Source organism: Populus euphratica, unplaced genomic scaffold (genome assembly GCF_000495115.2).
Source record: "Populus euphratica unplaced genomic scaffold, PopEup_1.0 scaffold25.1, whole genome shotgun sequence".
NCBI lineage: Eukaryota > Viridiplantae > Streptophyta > Magnoliopsida > Malpighiales > Salicaceae > Populus > Populus euphratica.
In genome coordinates this window covers 717378-737923 of record NW_011499851.1, presented here as the reverse complement: position 1 = coordinate 737923, position 20546 = coordinate 717378, and the positions used below count along the sequence as shown (strand labels likewise).

Here is a 20546-nt window from a genome sequence, read left to right as displayed (position 1 = left end):
TTTACAGAATTATATAACTACCATTTCATTATGCTTTGTTAATTGACATCAACTTCCAACAGCACACTTTATCACGAACTAAACAAATTTATGCACTGAAAAAGTAATTCTCACCATAAGAGAGCACATTAAAATATCAAGTCATTCAAGGAATAATATCACTAATTACAGTATTCCACAGGGGTGTTCAAAATAACCCAAGAACATGATATCCAATCCTAACTGCTGGATTATAAAAGCTTAAAATATGACTTACGATTTTTAAGTTCTTATTTGAAGGATTGCATATGTTTAGGACAAGTTTAGGTTAGCCTGAAAACCAAATTTGAACTTAGGTTAATCAAACCTATAGATTCTTTGATTGTCAGGTTCAGGTTCACAAAAGTATCAACCTGATTCTCATGTTCAGGTTGAAGTTCTTGGGTAATGGTTCATGGTACCGAATTATGCACACCTCTAGTATTCCATATGTTACAACTCTTATAATTATTAGTGCTCTCATGACATACAAAAGGAATTCGGAAGCAGTCATCTTGTCTGCATCTACAAAATGTGCATGTGATGCTTTTTTTAACCTTAACAAAGTGTTCAAGGATCAGTGTCGTCTTCAATTCATACAATGAATATTAAAATTGCAAAATTGAGATCACCTTGAGATGATATTTCTTCTGTAAAGACTGCCTAACAAGACCAGTGTATACGCCACACATCCACCATGCAAAAAGTAAACCCTCACAAATGAGAAATGATGTCCTTGGGTCAATGCCATGGAAAACTGCTGTTGCTGCAGCCAGTGCAATCCCACCTTCAACACAAACAGCATGACAAATGCACGGGGTGGTCCAGGGAGTATCATCTCTCAAGCTCTCAATATTTCTACCGAATAGAACACAAGGGCAAAACACTCCTGTCCAGCCTTTCAAGGTGTAAAATAAGAAGTATTAATTCATCATGCCTTACATAAATAACTAACTAAAACACTCAAAAAATGGTACCAATACTTGTTGAAGAAACAATGAAATACAAGAGAATGAATTGCATAAAGTTGCCAAAAAGACAATAACATTCACTTAACCAAGGAATAAAAAAAACTAGTGACAGCCTACCACACCTTCCCAAGCATGGTGTGGATTCTAAAATAATATGCTGTTGTAAAATAGAAAATCCTATATTAATTTGTCTATAAATTAGGAAATAGATTATAAATTAGGGGTCACTCTTAATTAGGATATATGATTTGATTTGGCTCCTGATTTCATGCCTTGTATTCTCCTTTAAATAGGAACTTTGTCCAAACTATTTTGAATCAAGTCAATAAATTGATTTCTAGAGAATACCCTTTGTCTTCATATGCATTGTACTGTTTATGTCATCATCACATTATTAATTATGAGAAACAAATTTAACTCCGTCCATAAAACTTCACTTGCGACATCCAGTTATATTTTGTTTCAAAAATAAATACACGAAAGAAAAAGAAAAACTAGGAAAACAAAGGATTATATGTTTAAATCAGTTGAGTTTGAAGACTTGTAGATTTCATAAAACTCTAACAGCGATGGGGAAATAACACCAGGAGACAAGTTGTAATAGAAACGGTCTAAGAATTTCATTTTAGATCCACAAGGATTTGAGAATAATGAGAAGAAAAGAAAACAAAAAAAAAGAAATCATTGATTTGGGAAACAACAAAAAAACAGAAACAAGTGAACTGCCTGCATTCAAATCCTAAATGGGGCTACCATATGGGCAAATAAACAATTTTTTATCGGATGACATTATGTTTCCAACAGATGCTTACTTAGCTCAGGGGCACAACTATGTCAAGAAAGTAATGCTCCTAATCTGTCTAGGGCAGGAGCTACAAGAGAAACTGCCATGACTCTCCTTTCAAGCACGTGCAATGAGCACAAACTCAGATTTGGCCAAAGCCATTTATCTCATGCAATGGATAATTACCAGATAGTTCGATACGTCCGAATTAAGGGCAGAGCAGATCAGCTAAGTACTTATGTCCATGTCAAAAATTCTAACTTAATAAAATGAAAAGCAGCAAAGCACTACATAGATCACAATAACGGAAGCAATTCATCTCCAACAAGTTCTGAAACGTATCCAAATGTGATACCCCCACATCATATAACATTGATTTGAAAACTATATGATACTAAATTATAAACGTACTTACAGCTTTCGGTGTCATCAGCACATCCAAAAATTCCAGTAGTCCAAGGCTCATCTCCTGGAGGCTCAAAGTTTTCAGGTAGAGGTTGCCCACATTCATTACACTTACGAACGGTCAACTGCCCCACAGAAAAAAAATCAGTGATCCAAAAGATCCCATCTTTACACAAATTTAGCCTCGACATTCAAATCCCACAAAGAAACACATTTACAATTTGACCCAAGAGAAGCAGATACAGCAATATCAGATCAAAGTTGAAAAGCTAAACCCTTCTAAACTTTGAAACCATCCCATCTGACAGTAAAACATTGAAATTACTTAAATTTCAAGACTTGAAACAAAAGGTGACAAAATCTGATACTAAAGAGAGAAAGATTGAGACCTGAGGAACCTCAATGGGCTGATTTAGCTCACCGGGCTTAATCTCCTCTACATCACCTTGTTCTTTGGTTAACTTCACATATCTTGAAGCGGTTCCTTCAGCCATCTGATCTCACAAAACCCAGAAATCCTCTGTTTAGCCTCTGAGAAATGCAAAATTAAAGAAACCCAACAAGAAAAAAGCCAAACTCTAGTGTTTATTTTATATATATAAAAGAAAGTTAATCTTGATTAATGCTAGACTCGGGGGATTAGAAGTAAACACCACTCTGCAAGAAATATCTGTGGTAAAGCGGTGAAAATAGAAAACCAAATCTGCAAAAGAGATTATTTAATCTAATTTTAATAATTAAAAGTGATTGGAAATGCTAGATTACATTCCGATCAAGAAGGAATAGGTGGGGGGGTTGTTTAGTGGAAGGAGATTACGAGGTCAACTTCGTACATCTTTATTACACTTGAAAGTAGATTGTGGAGCAGGCATTCGGTTTCTCCAAAGACTACGACTTCTTACCAGGCTTTGACTCACCCTTTCCTGGCCCAAATGCATTTGGGTACCTACCAGGAGAACATGTTGCGAGTTAAAATTAACTGCCCCCATTTGTTTTTTTAGTAAAATAAATGGTATCTTTTTTCTCATATAACTTGAAGATTTTTTCAATTTTAAATTTGTGAAAATTACCTGAACAAAGCTAATGACTTAATTGAGAATAAAATATCTTTGTTGCTGTAATAATTTTTGTAGCTGTGATTTGAAAAAAGCTGTTTAATTACTTTATATATATTAATATTGATGAATTTTAATTTAAATATTATAGATTTATCTATTGCTATTACATCATTAAATAATTAATATTTTATATAAAATATTATTTTATTATTTTATTAAACTATTTATATTTTCATCGTGTATGAAATTTATCCGACAAAGATAATGGTTTTCTAAACCTGCAATAACATTAAATAAAATATCATCTGAAATAAAATTAGAATTATGATCAAATTATATAAATATTATATCATCACGTAATCTTCTTTTAACTTATATGGTGTTTTTAAATAATGTTAAACACTATTTTTTTAATAAAATATATTTAAAAATAAAAATAAAAATAAATTTTTTTACTAAATCAAACATAATTTAATGTATTTAAGTTTAGACCGGATCCAATCCCATCATAATCAATAAAAATATTTTTTATTATTCACGTTAATAATAAAAATGAAACTCTCCATTATAAAAACAGTAAAAAAAGAAAAAGCAGCTTGATGCTGCTTTTGATAGAATCTGTATTTTTGAACTTAAATTATACTAGATCGCACAAATAACGCATCATGTTCGGCTACTAATCAAATAATTTTTTTCTGTCTGCTTCAAATATAGATACAATCACATAAAAAAAAACTCTTTCTAAATTATTCAAATTGGTGATGGGTTAGTCTTATGTGACCCACATATAACACTACCTCTCTTCTTGTAAACAAATGTTGATTCGGTTAACTTTTTCCAGCTTAAACTCATTTTATCTTAAATTATTGACAAAAAAACAACAACTGCTTTATAATTTAATTTTATGTCAAAAAACTACTTTTCGTAGTTTATACTTAATTAACTCTTTATTTCGAAGCACAAATGAAGAGAGGAGGGAATATATATATATATAGAGTTCACAACACCATGGAAATAACAAAGCTGGAATACCGGGGTTGGATATTTGAAGTGTTTTTTATTTAAAATAATATTTTTTTATTTTTTAAAATTTATTTTCAAATACATCAAATAATAAAAAAATATAAAAAATTAAATTTCTAAGAAACACATTTCCAAATGATTTCTAGAAGCACAATTATCGTATGATGTTTGTTTTTTAAATCAAACCCGATTGCTTTGTTATTTGCATGGTAATTTTGTCAATTTGATTCGGTTCAACTCACCAAAGGCTCAAATTCTATGACATAAATCATTTTAGTCCAATATGATAATTGCAGAGTATTATTTCCAAAGCCTACAAAAAAAAAAAAAAATTCCATCCATATTGAAGACTTGGCTGCTACGCCTTGAGAAACTCTCCACGTAAAGCCATAAACCAAAAAGATGATAAAATGGAACACTTAGTTGCAAGATTTTTTTCACGTAAAAGAGTATAATTTCCATCGCAGCTGCAACACAAGTGAGATTGTTTTGCCCCCATTTTCAAGACTTGGTTGATAGGCAATGGAACTATGACTACGAGGGCCAGTTTCTGTACCAACCAGCCCAAGCAGACACCAACCCACTAATACCAAGAGTAACAGCATGGTTGCAAAATGGGTTGGGCTCAATATCTGCCAGAGCAATAATCAAATCTGCAACGTTAGCTGCCACTGCCATCAACCTCATCACTCTCTCTGCTTTGATCTTCCTCGTGCTCTCTTTCGCATCTTCTGAACCATCTTCTTTTGAAGAGATTAAGAGCCTTCTCTCTGTTTCTAGCCCTTCTTTCATTATAATAAAATCAGCTATAATGAAAAATATGTAGCCAAAAGACTCGCCCAATGCTGAAATGAAGCTCATCCTTCTTGCCAACTTTGCATCCAAAGTTCCAATTCTTGATAACCAGAGAAAATGGTCAAAAAAGAAATAGACCATTTCTCCTGCATTAGCAAGAACAGCTAAGACCTTTAACGTCGGGGTTGCGCCAGGGCCTCTTCTTAGAGCATTGAAGCCAGTGAGAAACCTGCCAGTTCTGAAGGCTTTCCGGCTAAGGCCAGATGCAACTTCCCATTGCTTGAATCTCATTGCAGCGTCTGGGTGGGTGGCTTCTACATGCCAGTGAACAAGCTTGGACACATACTGGAAAGTCTTGACAAGCTTATCTATGCCATCTCTCTTTGCTAGAAAGATGACCAGCTTGTCCACTGTGTCATTCATGGTTGAAGCCCTGAGATGCTAAATGGTAATTGTTGCTGTTGGTGATGGTGATGAGTTCGATGGAAAGTTATTCATTTGCTATTCTTAGCAGTGTTTGAGAACAATGAAAAACCTAAAACGAGAGCCACAGATTTTGTCCTTCATGGATAAAATTCCGTAAAGGTACACAAATGGTTGGACCTCGTTTTGCTCCTCATTACCAATAGTTTTCTTGTGTTACTAGTGTTTTTGTATGCTGTCTGATTGTAGGCCCTCTTTGCCTTGTGTACGACGAAGCTTCCATTGGCTATTGTCGGTTGCATAATAGCAACAATGAAGATGATTTAGCTGTTACACTGGATTTTGTGGTGAGAAGTGGGGTAGAACCCTATTTGTATGGCACCAAGTAGGTTATACCCAACACAATGGAGCTGACAATTATTTGTGCAAATTAAATGTCAATTGCATTTTTCACAATTTTGGCTATAGCAGAAGTGTGGATTCCTTTCAGACCTGTAAGAGGTGTAAAATAAATTTGTAGCTCACTTTCAAGTCCACCTTTTTGCAGTTCTGCGGGGTTGCCACAGCCCTCAACGAGAAGACAAATCAATAGCGTTGTACCAGCAAGGTCTAGAGCATGCAACCATCAGCAGTTTATCACACCTTCCACGACGAGGACCAACCATCAGCAGTTTATCACACCTTCCACAACGAGGGAGTTTAACAAAAGATGATATCTCTGACAAAAGAGGCAGCTGCTGGCATGTGCCGAATGATATCTAACTTGCATCCTTCAGTTTTCCAATTCAAACGAGAAAAAAAAAATCCTCGATTTAGCATGGACAAGCTCAAGCAACAAGTTGTACCAGGACTGTGTGATCCTAAACCTTTTGATAAGATAGCATCAGATTGACAAATCAAATGAAATCTAGACACAACATTAGTTTATTTCAACAATGCAAGGTCGCACATTAAAGCTGCAAATTGTCATTACATATTTTCCAATTCGGCATTGTTCAATTTGAACCTCCAATAAGATGGCACCAACCTATTTTAATATTCCCATGCACAAACCATCCACAGATTACATCAGGAACTTACTTACCAGCGGCAACTCTGCCATCCAAGTTCAACAGATTACATGTCTTTCCTGCAAGCTGGTCACAGAAATATGCTATTTGAAATTTCATATAGGTTCAAGTTACCTCCAGTTCCCGCACCATTTCAAGTTATAATGCATCCAGTTCCAGTCCGCTGAAGTAGATTTCCAGACAAGCATAGAAAGAACTGTTCCAAGTAATTGAGTTTTAGAGACATCTTGGCTCTAAAAGAAACTATGTAAGGGGCAGTTACCTATTGTTGGCCCATCCTGGCTTTTGAATTTTTTACTCCAAAGGTACCCACTACACTGTAAGACAAAAAATCAGTTTTCCATGAAATTGAATTCTTGAGGTTTCCAGGTCGGATAAACACCCAAAAACACATGTATCTGGCCTCAAAGACTGCCTATTTATTTGCAAAGCCCTCACACAGCCCAGTCACTTCGCGTTCCATATGAAAATGGTACAGGCCAAATTGAGTGGGCAAATGAACTTTCCTGCCTACTAGATCATCAACATGCTAAAACTGAAATGCAAGATCAATTAAAATGGGGCTTGGTTAATAACACTACAACTTGGGATTCCCAAATTTCTTTCCCTGTCTAGTCAACCAAGAAGCAGTTGCCAACAAAAATTATCCAGCTTCAATCCCTCCACCCCAAAAAAAAAAAAATCTACAGTAAGGCAAAGGCAACCTATTGGCGCAAGTCATGTTAGAAAACAAGATTTATTTGTTACCTTGAGATTGAGACACTAAACCATCATCGGTCTCAGCAGCAGTGTCACTCAAGTATATATTTTGAATCTTTACTCTTGAGTACATGAGAACATCAATGATCAAAGATAGGAGACAGATACTAGACTATGAATCAATGTTCCAGAGACAAAGGCATAAAATTTTTGTTCAAATAAAGTCCAAAAAGAACACAAAATAGTTACAACAGCATTAAGTAATACCTACCTCAACCCTTTTCTCCTCTAATAATATTTGACGAAAGGGAGGTAAACTCTCAATAAAGCTGTGAGATGACAAGAAATTTTTTACCCATGATGACATTTAACATGAGTCTCCAAAAGCACATGTTCATGAAACTTTGAGATTAAAAAGTCTACCTCATATAATTTTAAACTCAGATATCTATGAACATAATCCTCTAATATGGGCGAACCGGACTTCTAGGTGACCTCCTGCGACCATGCCTAACAGGGGAGCATGACCTGCTTCGATCACGGTGCCTATCCCTGCCACCATCCCTTCCATTCTTCGTCCTCCAGTCATCTCTACTACCCCTACCATTCCACTCCCTTGACCTTTCACGATCTCGGTGCCTGTCCCGCTCCCTTTCTCTATCTCGATCATGATACCGATCTCTATCACCTGAACCACTCCTCCTACTCTCATATTCCTTCTCCCTCAGTTTCCTCCGTTCTTCGGCTTCTTTTTCCCTTGCTAATCTTTCCTCTTCCCTTGCCTTCTCCTTAGCTTCCTGTGCATTCCACATTCTCAGTTCACTATAACAAACAAATATATTGTACACTGAATTCATACAGCGAAGTTAACTCACCTTGTACTCGGTGATATAATCCCGGACCATCCCATATCCGATGTGCTGCTTCCCCGTGATATGAGACTGGGTTCTCTCTGCAACATCATTTGCAACTAGAAAGGAACCACAAATCTCACACAAAGCCATCTTTTTCTCCTGTGGAACCACCAATACTTTATCATTCTGGCATTGAATCAATGCTTTCTCAGCATTAAGTTCATCCACCTGTTAGAAGCGTCGCAAAAAGTTAGGATTTAAGTCACTGGTTGGGCAAGCAATTTCATATTTCAGGAAAAAAAATGGAAAAGGAAGGTTTAACACAATATCATACTTTAAAGGAGGAACTGCAACATAAAAGCATGAATGCATTGTTTTTATATTTTTGTTATTTTCAGGTCTGGGTGGGGAATGGGCTGCTATTAGAAACAAATTAAGAACACCTTTTTCATAAGCGCTTGAGCTTCATCCACCTTCCCAACTTCGCCAAGGGCCTCCACTTGCACCAGCAGGTTTTTTATTTTCTCCTCCACCACAGATAATCGTTCAGACTTGTCAGCTGACAGCGGAGGAGGTGGCATAGGTTCATCCCCTTGTGCTAGGCGTTCTCTTCCACGCCTAACTCTTCTATCCAATTCCATAACCTGCATAGAAAAGGATCCCATGTAAACAAATAAAACTACATATCACAAATAACAAGCAACCAAAACCAACAAGTAAGAGACCTACCAATTTCTCACATCTCTGAGCAAGTTCTGCTTCAAATTTAGCCAGATATGCATCATGTCTTGGGGACTTCTCAAAGCTTAAGTCAGAAAATAATTAATAAAGCCATTAGATCAAGTTTGAGTACATATGGAGAGAGCATGAGAAAATTCTGATGAAGAAGACCAACTAAACTTTGATAGAACACCTGATTTTGACCAATCATGCACTAGAAGCACAAGTATCAAAACAAAATAAAATCAAAAGGCTTTACATAAATCACTGACGCTGTAGACTGATTTGAACAGCACAAATTATTCTCCTTACAACAACCTGATGAATATTTTAGTTTGGATACATCAAGAAGAAAAAAATATCACACCAACAGTGTTTTGCAGATCCAAGATCCATCTTCAGTTACACATACAAAGAAGTTAGTTTCTTATAAAGAACCAAATTAATAACTAACGCAACAGTATCAAGAGGTAGTTAATTTAATAAACATATAGAGTCGAATGATATAATACAAAGCTCAACAACCAAGAACAAACATAGCACTTAGAAAATTCCTGCAACACATCAACAGGTCCATAGAGAACGTTTTGTCAGTAACATACTGGAACTAGAATGCAGCAATGTCATGGCATTGTCAATCAAAACACCCACAACTACCTTTCTTTCAACTTTGGATCATGAACCCTATCACATGGTCCTGGCAGCAAAAACAAAAGGAGCAAAAACCAATTAGCGAAAAATCTCCAAATTATCAAAACCAAAGCTCAACTTAATCACCAAAGTACAAATCAAGCACGGATATAATGAGAATTCAAATCTCCAAAATTTAGAAACATGCTAAAGTTAAAATAATCCAATCAAAATTAGTCAACTTAAAGCTACAATAACTTACCAATATCACTTTTGGTGTTGACAAAGAGGTCATGAGGACAAAACCGAGCCATATAATAAGCACAAACCTCCTTCGAATCCCATGTTATTTCCTTGTAATCTTTTCTCTCTTCCTCCGTCAAATTACGATCTTTTCAACACAAGAAAAAAAAAATTCTAAACACATTAACAGCCCCATCCAATCAATCAAATAATCAGATCTTCGTCAATGTAAATGCATGAAATTGAAAAATAAAATTAGGGTTTTATTACCTGCACCCATGAGTTCATCTAGCATAGCTCGTTGAAGGTCCATGAGCTGATAATGGTGCGAATTACTGATATTAGGCTAAATAACAGGTTTTTGATATTGAAAATGGATTTCTTTTAATTTTTCTAGGTTTTTTTTTAGGATTGAAAAATGAAAGTGGAATTGTTACTTTTTAGGGTTTGGTTTTGAATTTGGATAGGTTGTCGTATCTTTGAAGACGAGAGAAGGGTGCGGCTTTGCATAATATCTCTTTCCTCGGATTGGATACAGGTATATTCCTGTTCTGGTTTAGGCAAATTATCCTGTCGGTTTTCTTTTTCCTTTGTATCCAAACGGGAAAAACGAACTTTCCAATTGTTTCTTTTTATTTTATTTTTAAACCTAATTTGTTTTTGCATTTTAAAAAATTTAAATTTTTTTATTTTTTTTTCAAATTAATATATTTTAGTATTTTAAAATTATTTTAATGTGTTAATATCAAAAATAATTTTTAAAAAATAAAAAATATTATCTTAATATATTTCTAAGTAAAATTTATTTTATTTTAAATTAATATTATAGCCAATTAATATTTTCCTTCCAGAATATTAATTAGTTGTTGAATGTTTTAAGACTAGTGTAATTCATACACGTGCATTAAACTAAATATATTTCACGATAAATTTTGAATATCAAATCGTTTTTCTATTTATTGATTGAGATGTTTGAATTCCAAATCTTTTAAAAGAATATATATATATATATATATATAGAATTACTAGGAGAGTTATGTTATTGATTTTAATATATTACAAATATTTATATATGTTAATGAAGGAAATATACATCTCTTTGTTGAGGAGGAGGTTTGCCTCCAGAAAAGCCACATTTATAAAGAAGGCCATGTATATTTTATTAGATGTCATACAAATATTTATTAATTGTATGATAAATCTTTTCATATTAAATTTATTAATTAATATTGTTTTAGTAGTTTTTTATTATATAGTCATCATGTCTAAAATAAATATCTCATTCATGTAAAGATATATAATAATATAATTTTTATTTATGTTTTTTAAATAAATATATTTATCAACTTCGTTGGTTTTTTACTTATTTAATAATATAATCTTGTAAATTTTTATATGTTATTGTTTGGGTACTTATTTCAAACTATATAATAGTTTGGTCAATATTTTTTTTTTATCATTCATTAACAACAAACCTACTAAGCATGTTTTATATAAGCATTTTTATTAAAATCATCATTTAATAAAGTTGTTTTTATATTCATTTAAAGTATTTTAAATTTGTTAATAGTTGTGATTGTTATTAATATTTGTATAAAAATTATTTTTGATATGAATGAATATGTATCAAAATATTTTACACATTCTTGTTGTATACCATCCTTAATAATAAATAGAATTTTATATTTATCAATAATATCATTAATTTTTATTTTTCTTTTGAAAATCTACTTATATCATAATGGTTCAGTTATTAAAAATTATTTTTTATATACGATATTCCAATGGTCAAACAAGTCCATGCACATGTTTTTTAAATTATAAAGATTCATTGCACCATATATATTTTATTGATCATATGTATAAAAAGTTACTTTTATTAAAATTTATGTTCTTTTATTTATTTTTTATTTAATAGACCAAGCCTTAATTATCTAAGCATTTAACCAATTAAAACGGGTGAATGGCATGTTTTCCCTTGTTTTTTTTTTTTTGGAATTTGTTTTTTTTGTGGAATTTGTTTCTTGTAAGAAACTTTTTTGTGGATTCAATTCAACTAATTATGTTAAATCATATGACACTTGTTTAAAAATTATATATTAATTAAAAAAATCATTACTTAAAAAATAAAGTTATGAATAAAAAAATAAAAAAAAAAAGAAATAAATTTAAAAACCCAAACCAATAAAAAATTATCATCCAATTAAAAATAACAAAGTGAGAATTTACTTAATATATATATATATATATATATATATATATATGTAAAAAAGAGAGATTGAAAAGATATAATGTAACAACAAAAAAACAAAGAAAAAGAAAAATACTAAAAAAAACCATACTATTTATAAAAAAAAAAAAACATCTTGCTTGTTTTTATTTTCTTGTAAAACTAGATTATTTAAAAATACTCATTTAACCAAAAAAAAAATTGCAAATAAAAAATAAAAAAAAGGACAACCATATAAGCTTGGTGGTTTAATGCGTCTAAACCATACAAAAAAAAGCCCAATAGCATAAGCATAAGGTGGGCTTGCAAGCTCGAGCCAACCTGAATTTTTTTATTTTTTATTTTAATAAAGGTAAACTACTCTAAACCTTTTTAAAAATCAAGGTAAAAGACATTTTTTTTTAGAATTTTGCAACCATTATAATAGTTAGAAAATCATGGGTATGATAGTTAGAAAATTAAGGTTGAGAATTTGGCAACCCCTAGAATATTTAAAAAAGAAAAATAATTTATCAAGCCAAAAAACCTTTAAAATAACTAAAAAATACAATATTAGATTGAAAATAAATATTCTCTTTTGATTCTAATTTGTTTTTCTAGCCAAGATAAAGGTTCAAAATAACATTTATTAAACTTTTTTTTTAATAAAATTCATTGACACCAAGAATGAGAAGTTTTGTTGTCAAAAAATGATCCAACTAATGATTTTCTCTCTTTATTATGTTTTGGTGACTTTCTGTTTTCTTTCTAAAATTCAGGAACTAAAAGATGAATGAAATGAACTTTTGAACCAAGATGAAAATTGTCAAGAAGATGGGATTAGACATATTTCTTCCTTTTTTATTAACATTTCAATCCTTTATTTTTTTAATTTAGACTTTTTTCTCCTTAATCTTTTGTCTATTTCAATCAAATTACGCTATTGAAGGATTCAATTATGAAAAAATGTTCAATGTTCGCATGAACAATAAAGCACATGAAAAAAAAAACTTTAGATCTTTAAGTATCTACTAGATCATTGACTCGTGCTATGTTGTAGGTTAGATTAATTTTTTGTTTATCATAAAAACAAAAAGCCTAGGCATTGTTAATGTCTTATTTAAAAGAAATTTGTTTTTTATTATGAATTCAAAATTCGATGCGCATTGGACGACACCTTTTTTTAAATATTGAAAGGGTGATATATTTAATGAAATTTAAAAAAAAACTAAGATGATGGCATGTTAGATCAACTTATGCTAACCTTGAATAACTTGCAAGATCTGCAACCTAGTGTTGAAAAATAAAATTAAGAAAAATAACAAGAAAATACTTGAGTCAATCGGGTTAGCTTGTCAAGCCAATGACCCCAATCAACTTATGAAATTCATGATCCGGGCTATAAAACTAAGATAAATTCATGGAAAGAAATTAAAAAAAAATTATAAAACTTAATCTACCAGCTCAATATTGAAAGATGAATTTGAAAAAAAAAAATAACCAAAGTCAACCCAAACTAGGTTTCCTCCAACTAACTCAATATTGAAGGATGAACTTGAAAAAAAATATTAAAAAAATAACCCAAGTTAACCCAGACTAGATTTCCAAACATGCGACCTGGGTTACAATATCAAGACAACCCTATAAAAAGAAAATAAAAAAAATCACATAGCTTAATTCTCAACCAACCCAATATTAAATGATAAAATTAAAAAAATAATTAAAAATGACTTAAAAAACAACTCGAGGTAACATGCAACCCAAGTCATGATACTGAGTTAAAATAAGTCAAGAAAATTACATAGCACAATTTCCAATTAATCAAATGTTAAATGATAAATTTGAAAAAAAAAATTAGATCTAAAGAATAAATATAAAATTTAACATAAAAAATAAAAAAATAGCCCACTTTGCTATTTTAAAGAGACTAAGGTGTGTGAATTAAGAAAAGGAGAGAGAAAATGAAAAGAAGAATAACAAAAAAAAAAAAGAATAAGTTACCAAAGCCAAATCAAAGCTTCAACATGTGCGCTCACCACCTTGGAAGGGAGATCACGCCTCTAAGAATCAAATGATATCAAAAAAGGTCGTCTTTGAAAATTGTGGTCGCCCAAGTGTATTGGTTGTTTGTGTGTGTGTTACATGCGAAAGCCCTTTTTTTTTTCTGTCCAATTCATTCCATGAATACTTATTTTAGCTTTAAATTTGGGTCTTAAAGCTTTAATTACTCTAAATCAAAAAAATTAAAATTTATTTTTTCATATTGATCATTAACTGTATGCCATATTTTTTTCTTCGACACTACGAGAACTCCATATGAAACCAACCGAAAGTGAACCATCTAATTTGGTTTGCTATCAACCTAATTTGAAAGAAAAAAAATAAATAGAAAAGAAACTTAGGAGACGAAAAAAAGAAAAAGAAAGAACATGTGGCACTATTATCATCATTATTGTGTTTTTGCTCTGCAGAAACCCTAAATATTTTAGTTTCTTTTGAGTGTGTTTGTATTGTAATAGCTATTGTGGTTATAGTTATGGTTTGAAAAGAATTGTTTTATAAAAAGTACTTTTAGTTGAGTTTGATTTGAAAAAATATATGTTTAGTTAAAACTATCATTGAAATTAAGGTTGAATAAAAAATAATATAATGTGTTTGGTTAATAATACTTTTCAAGTGGGGGTTATAAAATAACTAAAAAAGACATATATTAATATTGATAGTTTTTAATTGAAATATTGGATATTTAATTATTGCTATTATATCATGAAATAAACAATATTATATATAAAGTATTTTTTAATTGTTTCATTAAACTATTTGCAATTCCATCATATATGAAATTCATATGACAAAAACTATATTTTCTATAACTTCACGAGTGTATAATAAATTCATAAATATAATGTGGTGGTTAACATGCATCACTACATTTGATAATTTTTTTATTATTTTATTAAACTTGTAACCTCTACCTAAAGCTAAAATCAACCACCACATATGGCGTCTTTCTTCACTATCATCTCCTCCTCCCACAATGTCCCTGTCCTGGCAGCATCTCTATTGGAACCAAAACCAACACTATCATTAACCAACTCCCTCATCAAGACTAGCCTTCACCTATTTACCTCCATGAATCAGTCATCTCCCTCACAAACTAGGTAGTCTTTCACAAGTTCCACTATTAACATGTCTACAGTGAACTAACCCAACTATCAAACCACCATATAATCAGCTCTGTGTCTCCCTCACATAGAGCTAAAAATCCATCTCACCCAGTCACCTAAAACTCAAATGGTTAGCTCAGCATTCCTTGGCAACCTAACATGCATCAACCCAATTGAAAGAACTTAGACCCAAACAACCACGGACCCCTGCCACAACCTCCAACGGTCTCTAATAGCCCTTATGATTTTCTCATCTAGATAAAAGATTCGCCCATATCTAAAGCATTGGTCAAGGAAGAGGAGAACAATCTGTTATATTGTGGTTGTAAACATAATTACATTAAACAAAAAACATAGCATTACAAAAAGCATGTAGTTTCTGCTTTAACATAACTGAGTTTTGAACGTAGATAATGATAAAATGCATATATTAAAATTATGGCTCGTTTTATAATTAAACAATATGTTGTAACTTTTAAATAAAAATGCCATCACAAACGGGCTCTTATGCTATCAAAGTAATTTTGATCAAACATTTTGCTAATCCAGGGGTTGCACGACAGGTCTAAAAGCTGACAAGTTTTCGTAACCAGCTTCGAAAATATTTTAATTGAAAAATGAAGATGCCATGTTCATGTTGGAACACGATTTGCCATTAACGAAAGCAATCCTGTCCACAAACCAGCATCAAGACGACTTGGCTATCTACGTATATCTCTTCGACTGGAATCCAGTCCAGCAATCACCGCAATCATCATCCAAATGTTTTTGGATAGCCAGCCCATTGAAGTTATATACATACACGACCCCTGCTTCGTCTTCTTCTTCTTTTTCTTCTTCTTCATCCAAATATATTGCATCTACTATATATCACCATTTAACACAGAGGACCACCTTTTCTTGTATCTGTGCTCATAAGGGCCATCCATCACGGAAATTGATTGGCATAAATCCATGGCCAATATTAAAACTTTCAACTTGCCTGGCTGCAAATTGAAGTTCGGATTAATGTAACCAGCACCACTGCCCTCGTATGTGGTGCCCAGAAATTGACTTATCGCTGTCGAGAGCTAGGAAAGCCAAAAAAAAGACCCACCTCCTTTTGTGTCTGATTAAGCCATCACTACTCTTAGGATATAAACTAGTTGAACTTAGAAAGAACATTTCTTACACGTCTCACAAATTATTTATGTTGAAGAACGTGCGCTATATGTGGCAAATCATAGCGCGGTTTAAGCAACAACAAAAAAATATTATATCTTTGGTGGCGTGCCTGACTTTTGAACGAGGAACTTAGTTGATTTAAAAAGAAATAGTGCTGATTAAAATAATTTTGGCAACTAGCACAGAACAAAAAAATATTTGGTTTGGTGAAACATTACATGTTCATGAATTGTGTGTTAGAACAAAGTAATGTATAAATTGTGTTTGTATTAACCTAGTTTTTTTATATAATATATAGGCTGCTTTTGTTAAAACAACGTATGTTTTTTTAAGATTACATTGTTTTTAATAGAACAATCTATTGAATATTTAAGAACAAATGTGAAGCAATTTGTCCAAATTAATGAATGTTTAAAATATTTGTGCAAGTTGCATTATTTCCCAGCAACGTAATCTTCACATCTTATTTTATCTATATTTTAACATGTAACATGTTGGGTGTATTTATTTTGAGGTTGCACTATTAAAACATATAATTAAATTGCAGTATTCCAAACATATATATTTTTTTTAAAATAAGTTGATACCTTCGTGATCTTATGAATTACGCTATTTTTAACAAACAGTAGCTTGCACATGGCCGGCGGTTTATCTAAGCGGCCTTCCTCGCATGGTACAGAAGGCCCCATCCTGCGTGCTGCAAATGGGCATGCCGAGACCTTTCCTTTGTTCTTTTTTTTTTTTTTTGATTTACGTGGGGTGTCCGGGCCAGCTTACGCGCACCACGACTAATTCCCACGGCCCACTGAACAACCTGCAAACCCAGCAGGCAGGTAAGGCAGCGCGGGGCTGACAGGCATGCAACTCCAAGGCTCGAACCCGTGACAGCAGAAGGCGCAAGGCGCCATTCCACCGCTGGGCCGTTGCCTTGGGTGCAACCTTTGTTCTTCCTTTTCAAGCAAGTGACTAGGTGCTTGGAGACAGTGCTGTGATTCTATTATTATTATTATTTTTAGATTAATGTGAGTTTCAGGTTAGTTTATGCGTACCACGACTAATTTTACGGGTCCTAAAATTAACGACCATGTAAGCCTTCAGTGGCCATCATATGAGCAACCAAGAACTCGAACCTGAAACTACAGAGGGAGCAAACCTCTTGATCCCAAGTATTTATTACTTGACCACCACCTAGATAATTAATGATTCTATTATTATTATTATTATTATTATTATTATTAATAGAGTTGTTCAATGCGAGATGGATGATTTTGTGGAGGATCTCAAACCATTTCTCGCACAGCATCCTGATGCCATAATTTTAGATGCTATTAGAAGTGCGGAAAGTGTAGCGGATTAGACTACGACTTCTTACCAGGCTTTGACTCACCCTTTCCTGGCCCAAATGCATTTGGGTACCTACCAGGAGAACATGTTGCGAGTTAAAATTAACTGCCCCCATTTGTTTTTCTTTAGTAAAATAAATGATATCTTTTTTCTCATATAACTTGAAGATTTTTTCAATTTTAAATTTGTGAAAATTACCTGAACAAATCTAATGACTTAATTGAGAATAAAATATGTTTAGTATGTGATAATTTTTGTAGTTGTGGTTTGAAAAAAGTTATTTAATTATTTTATATATATTAATATTAATGAATTTTAATTTAAATATTATAGATTTATCTACTGCAATTATATTATTAAATAATTAATATTTTATATAAAATATTTTTTATTATTTTTTTAAACTATTTATATTTTCATCACGTATGAAATTTATCCGACAAAGATAATAATTTTCATGGTTTCTTGAGCGTGCAACAATATTAAATAAAATATCATCTAAAATAAAATTATAATTATAATTAAATTATATAAATATTATGTCATCATGTAATCTTTTTTTAATTTATATAGTGTTGTTGAATAATATTAAATGTTTTTTTAATAAAATACAATTAAAAATAAAAATAAAAATAAATTTTTTTACTAAGTCAAATCTAATCTAATATATTTAAGTTTGGACCGGATTCGATCCGGTTATAAACAATAAAAATATTTTTTATTATTCACGTGAATAATAAAAGATGAACCCTCCACTATAAAAACAGTAAAAAAAGAAAAAGCAGCTTCAAGCTGCTTTTGATAAAATCTGTATTTTTTTAACTTAAATTGTACTAGATCGCACGCATCATGTTCAGCTACTAATCAGATATTTTTTTTCTATCTGCTTCAAATACAGACACAATCACATAAAACAAACCCTTTCCAAATTATTCAAATTGGGTGGTGGGTTAGTCTTATTTAACCCTCATATAACACTACCTCTCTTCTTGCAAACAAAAGTTGTTTCGGTTAACTGTTTTCAGTTGTTTTCCAGCTTAAACTATTTTATCTTAAATTATTGACAAAAAAAACAACTGCTTTATAATTTAATTTTATATCAAAAAACTACTTTTCGTAGGTTATACTTAATTAACTCTTTATTTCAAAGCACAAATGAAGAGAGGGAATATATATACAGTTTACAACACTATCAAAATAACAAAGCCGGAGGAAAAATTGTTGTTTAAAGTGTTTTTTATTTAAAATATATTAAAATAATATTTTTTATTTTTTAAAATTTATTTTTAATATCATTGCATCAAACAATAAAAAAATATAAAAAAATAATTTTTATGAAACACATTTCCAAATGGTTTCTAGAAGCACAATTATCATATGATGTTTGTTTTTTAAATCAAACCCCATTGCTTTGTTATTTGCATGGTAATTTTGTCAATTTCATTCGGTTCAACTCACCAAAGGCTCAAATTCTATGACATAAATCATTTTAGTCCAATATGATAATTGCAGAGTATCATTTCCAAAGCCTAAAAAAAAAAATCCATCCATATTGAAGTCTTGGCTGCTAGGCCTTGAGAAACTCTCCACGTAAAGCCATAAACCAATAAGATGATAAAATGGAACACTTAGTTGCAAGATTTTTTCACGTAAAAGAGTATAATTTCCATCGCAACTACAACACAAGTGAGATTTTTTTGCTCCCATTTTCAAGACTTGGTTGATAGGCATTGGAACTATGACTACGAGGGCCAGTTTCTGTACCAACCAGCCCAAGCAGACACCAACCCACTAATACCAAGAGTAACAGCATGGTTGCAAAATGGGTTGGGCTCAATATCTGCCAGAGCAATAATCAAATCTGCAACGTTAGCTGCTACTGCCATCAACCTCATCACCCTCTCTGCTCTGATCTTCCTCGTGCTCTCTTTCGCATCTTCTGAACCGTCTTCTTTTGAAGAGATTAAGAGCCTTCTCTCTGTTTCTAGCCCTTCTTTCATTATAATAAAATCAGCTATAATGAAAAATATGTAGCCAAAAGACTCGCCCAATGCTGAAATGAAGCTCATCCTTCTTGCCAACTTTGCATCCAAAGTTCCAATTCTTGATAACCAAAGAAAATGGTCAAAAAAGAAATAGACCATTTCTCCTGCATTAGCAAGAACAGCTAAGACCTTTAACGTCGGGGTTGCGCCAGGGCCTCTTCTTAGAGCATTGAAGCCAGTGAGAAACCTGCCAGTTCTGAAGGCTTTCCGGCTAAGGCCAGATGCAACTTCCCATTGCTTGAATCTCATTGCAGCGTCTGGGTGGGTGGCTTCTACATGCCAGTGAACAAGCTTGGACACATACTGGAAAGTCTTGACAAGCTTATCTATGCCATCTCTCTTTGCTAGAAAGATGACCAGCTTGTCCACTGTGTCATTCATGGTTGAGCCCTGAGATGCTAAATGGTAATTGTTGCTGTTGGTGATGGTGATGAGTTCGATGGAAAGTTATTCATTTGCTATTCTTAGCAGTGTTTGAGAACAATGAAAAACCAAAAACGAGAGCCACAGATTTTGTCCTTCATGGATAAAATTCCGTTAAGGTACACAAATGGTTGGACCTCGTTTTGCTCCTCATTACCAATAGTTTTCTTGTGTTACTAGTGTTTTTGTATGCTGTCTGATTGTAGGCCCTCTTTGCCTTGTGTACGACGAAGCTTCCATTGGCTATTGTCGGTTGCATAATAGCAACAATGAAGATGATTTAGCTGTAACACTGGATTTTGTGGTGAGAAGTGGGGTAGAACCCTATTTGTATGGCACCAAGTAGGTTATACCCAACACAATGGAGCTGACAATTATTTGTGCAAATTAAATGTCAATTGCATTTTTCACAATTTTGGCTATAGCAGAAGCGTGGATTCCTTTCAGACCTGTAAGAGGTGTAAAATAAAATTGTAGCTCTCACTTTCAAGTCCACCTTTT

General features: G+C 32.5%; 4 protein-coding genes across 7 annotated transcripts; all 4 read right to left on the bottom strand.

Moving 5' to 3' along the window:
• Window positions 1-14: 14 nt before the first annotated feature.
• Window positions 15-3084, bottom strand: LOC105121401 (cell number regulator 6-like). Of its 3 annotated transcripts, none has more exons than XM_011020019.1 (4): window positions 2996-3084; window positions 2568-2672; window positions 2189-2303; window positions 15-916 (listed from the first exon to the last, which is right to left on the bottom strand). In XM_011020019.1, exons 1-4 carry the CDS (start codon window positions 3011-3013, stop codon window positions 627-629), a joined length of 528 nt encoding a protein of 175 aa, XP_011018321.1. In that variant the 5' UTR covers window positions 3014-3084; the 3' UTR covers window positions 15-626. The 3 variants fall into 3 exon arrangements, with proteins under 3 accessions (XP_011018321.1, XP_011018323.1, XP_011018322.1); XM_011020021.1 differs by having other exon boundaries at window positions 2944-3038; XM_011020020.1 differs by lacking the exon at window positions 2996-3084 and adding an exon at window positions 2882-2966.
• A 1407-nt stretch (window positions 3085-4491) lies between these two features.
• LOC105121403 (peroxisomal membrane protein 11B-like) lies at window positions 4492-5918 on the bottom strand. The gene has a single exon (XM_011020022.1). It carries the CDS (start codon window positions 5475-5477, stop codon window positions 4794-4796), a length of 684 nt encoding a protein of 227 aa, XP_011018324.1. The 5' UTR covers window positions 5478-5918; the 3' UTR covers window positions 4492-4793.
• Window positions 5919-7400: 1482 nt separating this feature from the next.
• Window positions 7401-10211, bottom strand: LOC105121404 (luc7-like protein 3). 2 transcript variants are annotated; one of them, XM_011020024.1, is made up of 8 exons: window positions 9964-10211; window positions 9713-9841; window positions 9478-9517; window positions 8830-8905; window positions 8544-8744; window positions 8122-8328; window positions 7670-8043; window positions 7401-7575 (listed from the first exon to the last, which is right to left on the bottom strand). In XM_011020024.1, exons 1-7 carry the CDS (start codon window positions 10004-10006, stop codon window positions 7711-7713), a joined length of 1029 nt encoding a protein of 342 aa, XP_011018326.1. In that variant the 5' UTR covers window positions 10007-10211; the 3' UTR covers window positions 7401-7575; window positions 7670-7710. The 2 variants fall into 2 exon arrangements, with proteins under 2 accessions (XP_011018326.1, XP_011018325.1); XM_011020023.1 differs by having other exon boundaries at window positions 7416-8043.
• An 8978-nt stretch (window positions 10212-19189) lies between these two features.
• PEX11B (peroxin 11B) lies at window positions 19190-20132 on the bottom strand. The gene has a single exon (XM_011020026.1). The coding sequence runs from the start codon at window positions 20001-20003 to the stop codon at window positions 19320-19322; it is 684 nt and encodes a 227-aa protein (XP_011018328.1). The 5' UTR covers window positions 20004-20132; the 3' UTR covers window positions 19190-19319.
• Between the last annotated feature and the right edge of the window lie 414 nt (window positions 20133-20546).

Excerpts from the sequence above, each read along its gene's own strand:
- LOC105121401 (XM_011020019.1), bottom strand. Across the intron at positions 2,304-2,567 it reads AGCCCATTGAGGTTCCTCAG|TTGACCGTTCGTAAGTGTAA; the intron begins GTCTCAATCTTT and ends TCTGTGGGGCAG. Across the intron at positions 917-2,188 it reads TGCTGATGACACCGAAAGCT|GCTGGACAGGAGTGTTTTGC; the intron begins GTAAGTACGTTT and ends ACACCTTGAAAG.
- LOC105121403 (XM_011020022.1), bottom strand. The coding sequence starts at position 5,477 with ATGAATGACACAGTGGACAAGCTGGTCATCTTTCTAGCAAAGAGAGAT.
- LOC105121404 (XM_011020024.1), bottom strand. The coding sequence starts at position 10,006 with ATGGACCTTCAACGAGCTATGCTAGATGAACTCATGGGTGCAG. Across the intron at positions 9,518-9,712 it reads CAACACCAAAAGTGATATTG|GACCATGTGATAGGGTTCAT; the intron begins GTAAGTTATTGT and ends TTTTGCTGCCAG. Across the intron at positions 8,329-8,543 it reads CTCAAGCGCTTATGAAAAAG|GTGGATGAACTTAATGCTGA; the intron begins GTGTTCTTAATT and ends CGCTTCTAACAG.
- PEX11B (XM_011020026.1), bottom strand. The coding sequence starts at position 20,003 with ATGAATGACACAGTGGACAAGCTGGTCATCTTTCTAGCAAAGAGAGAT.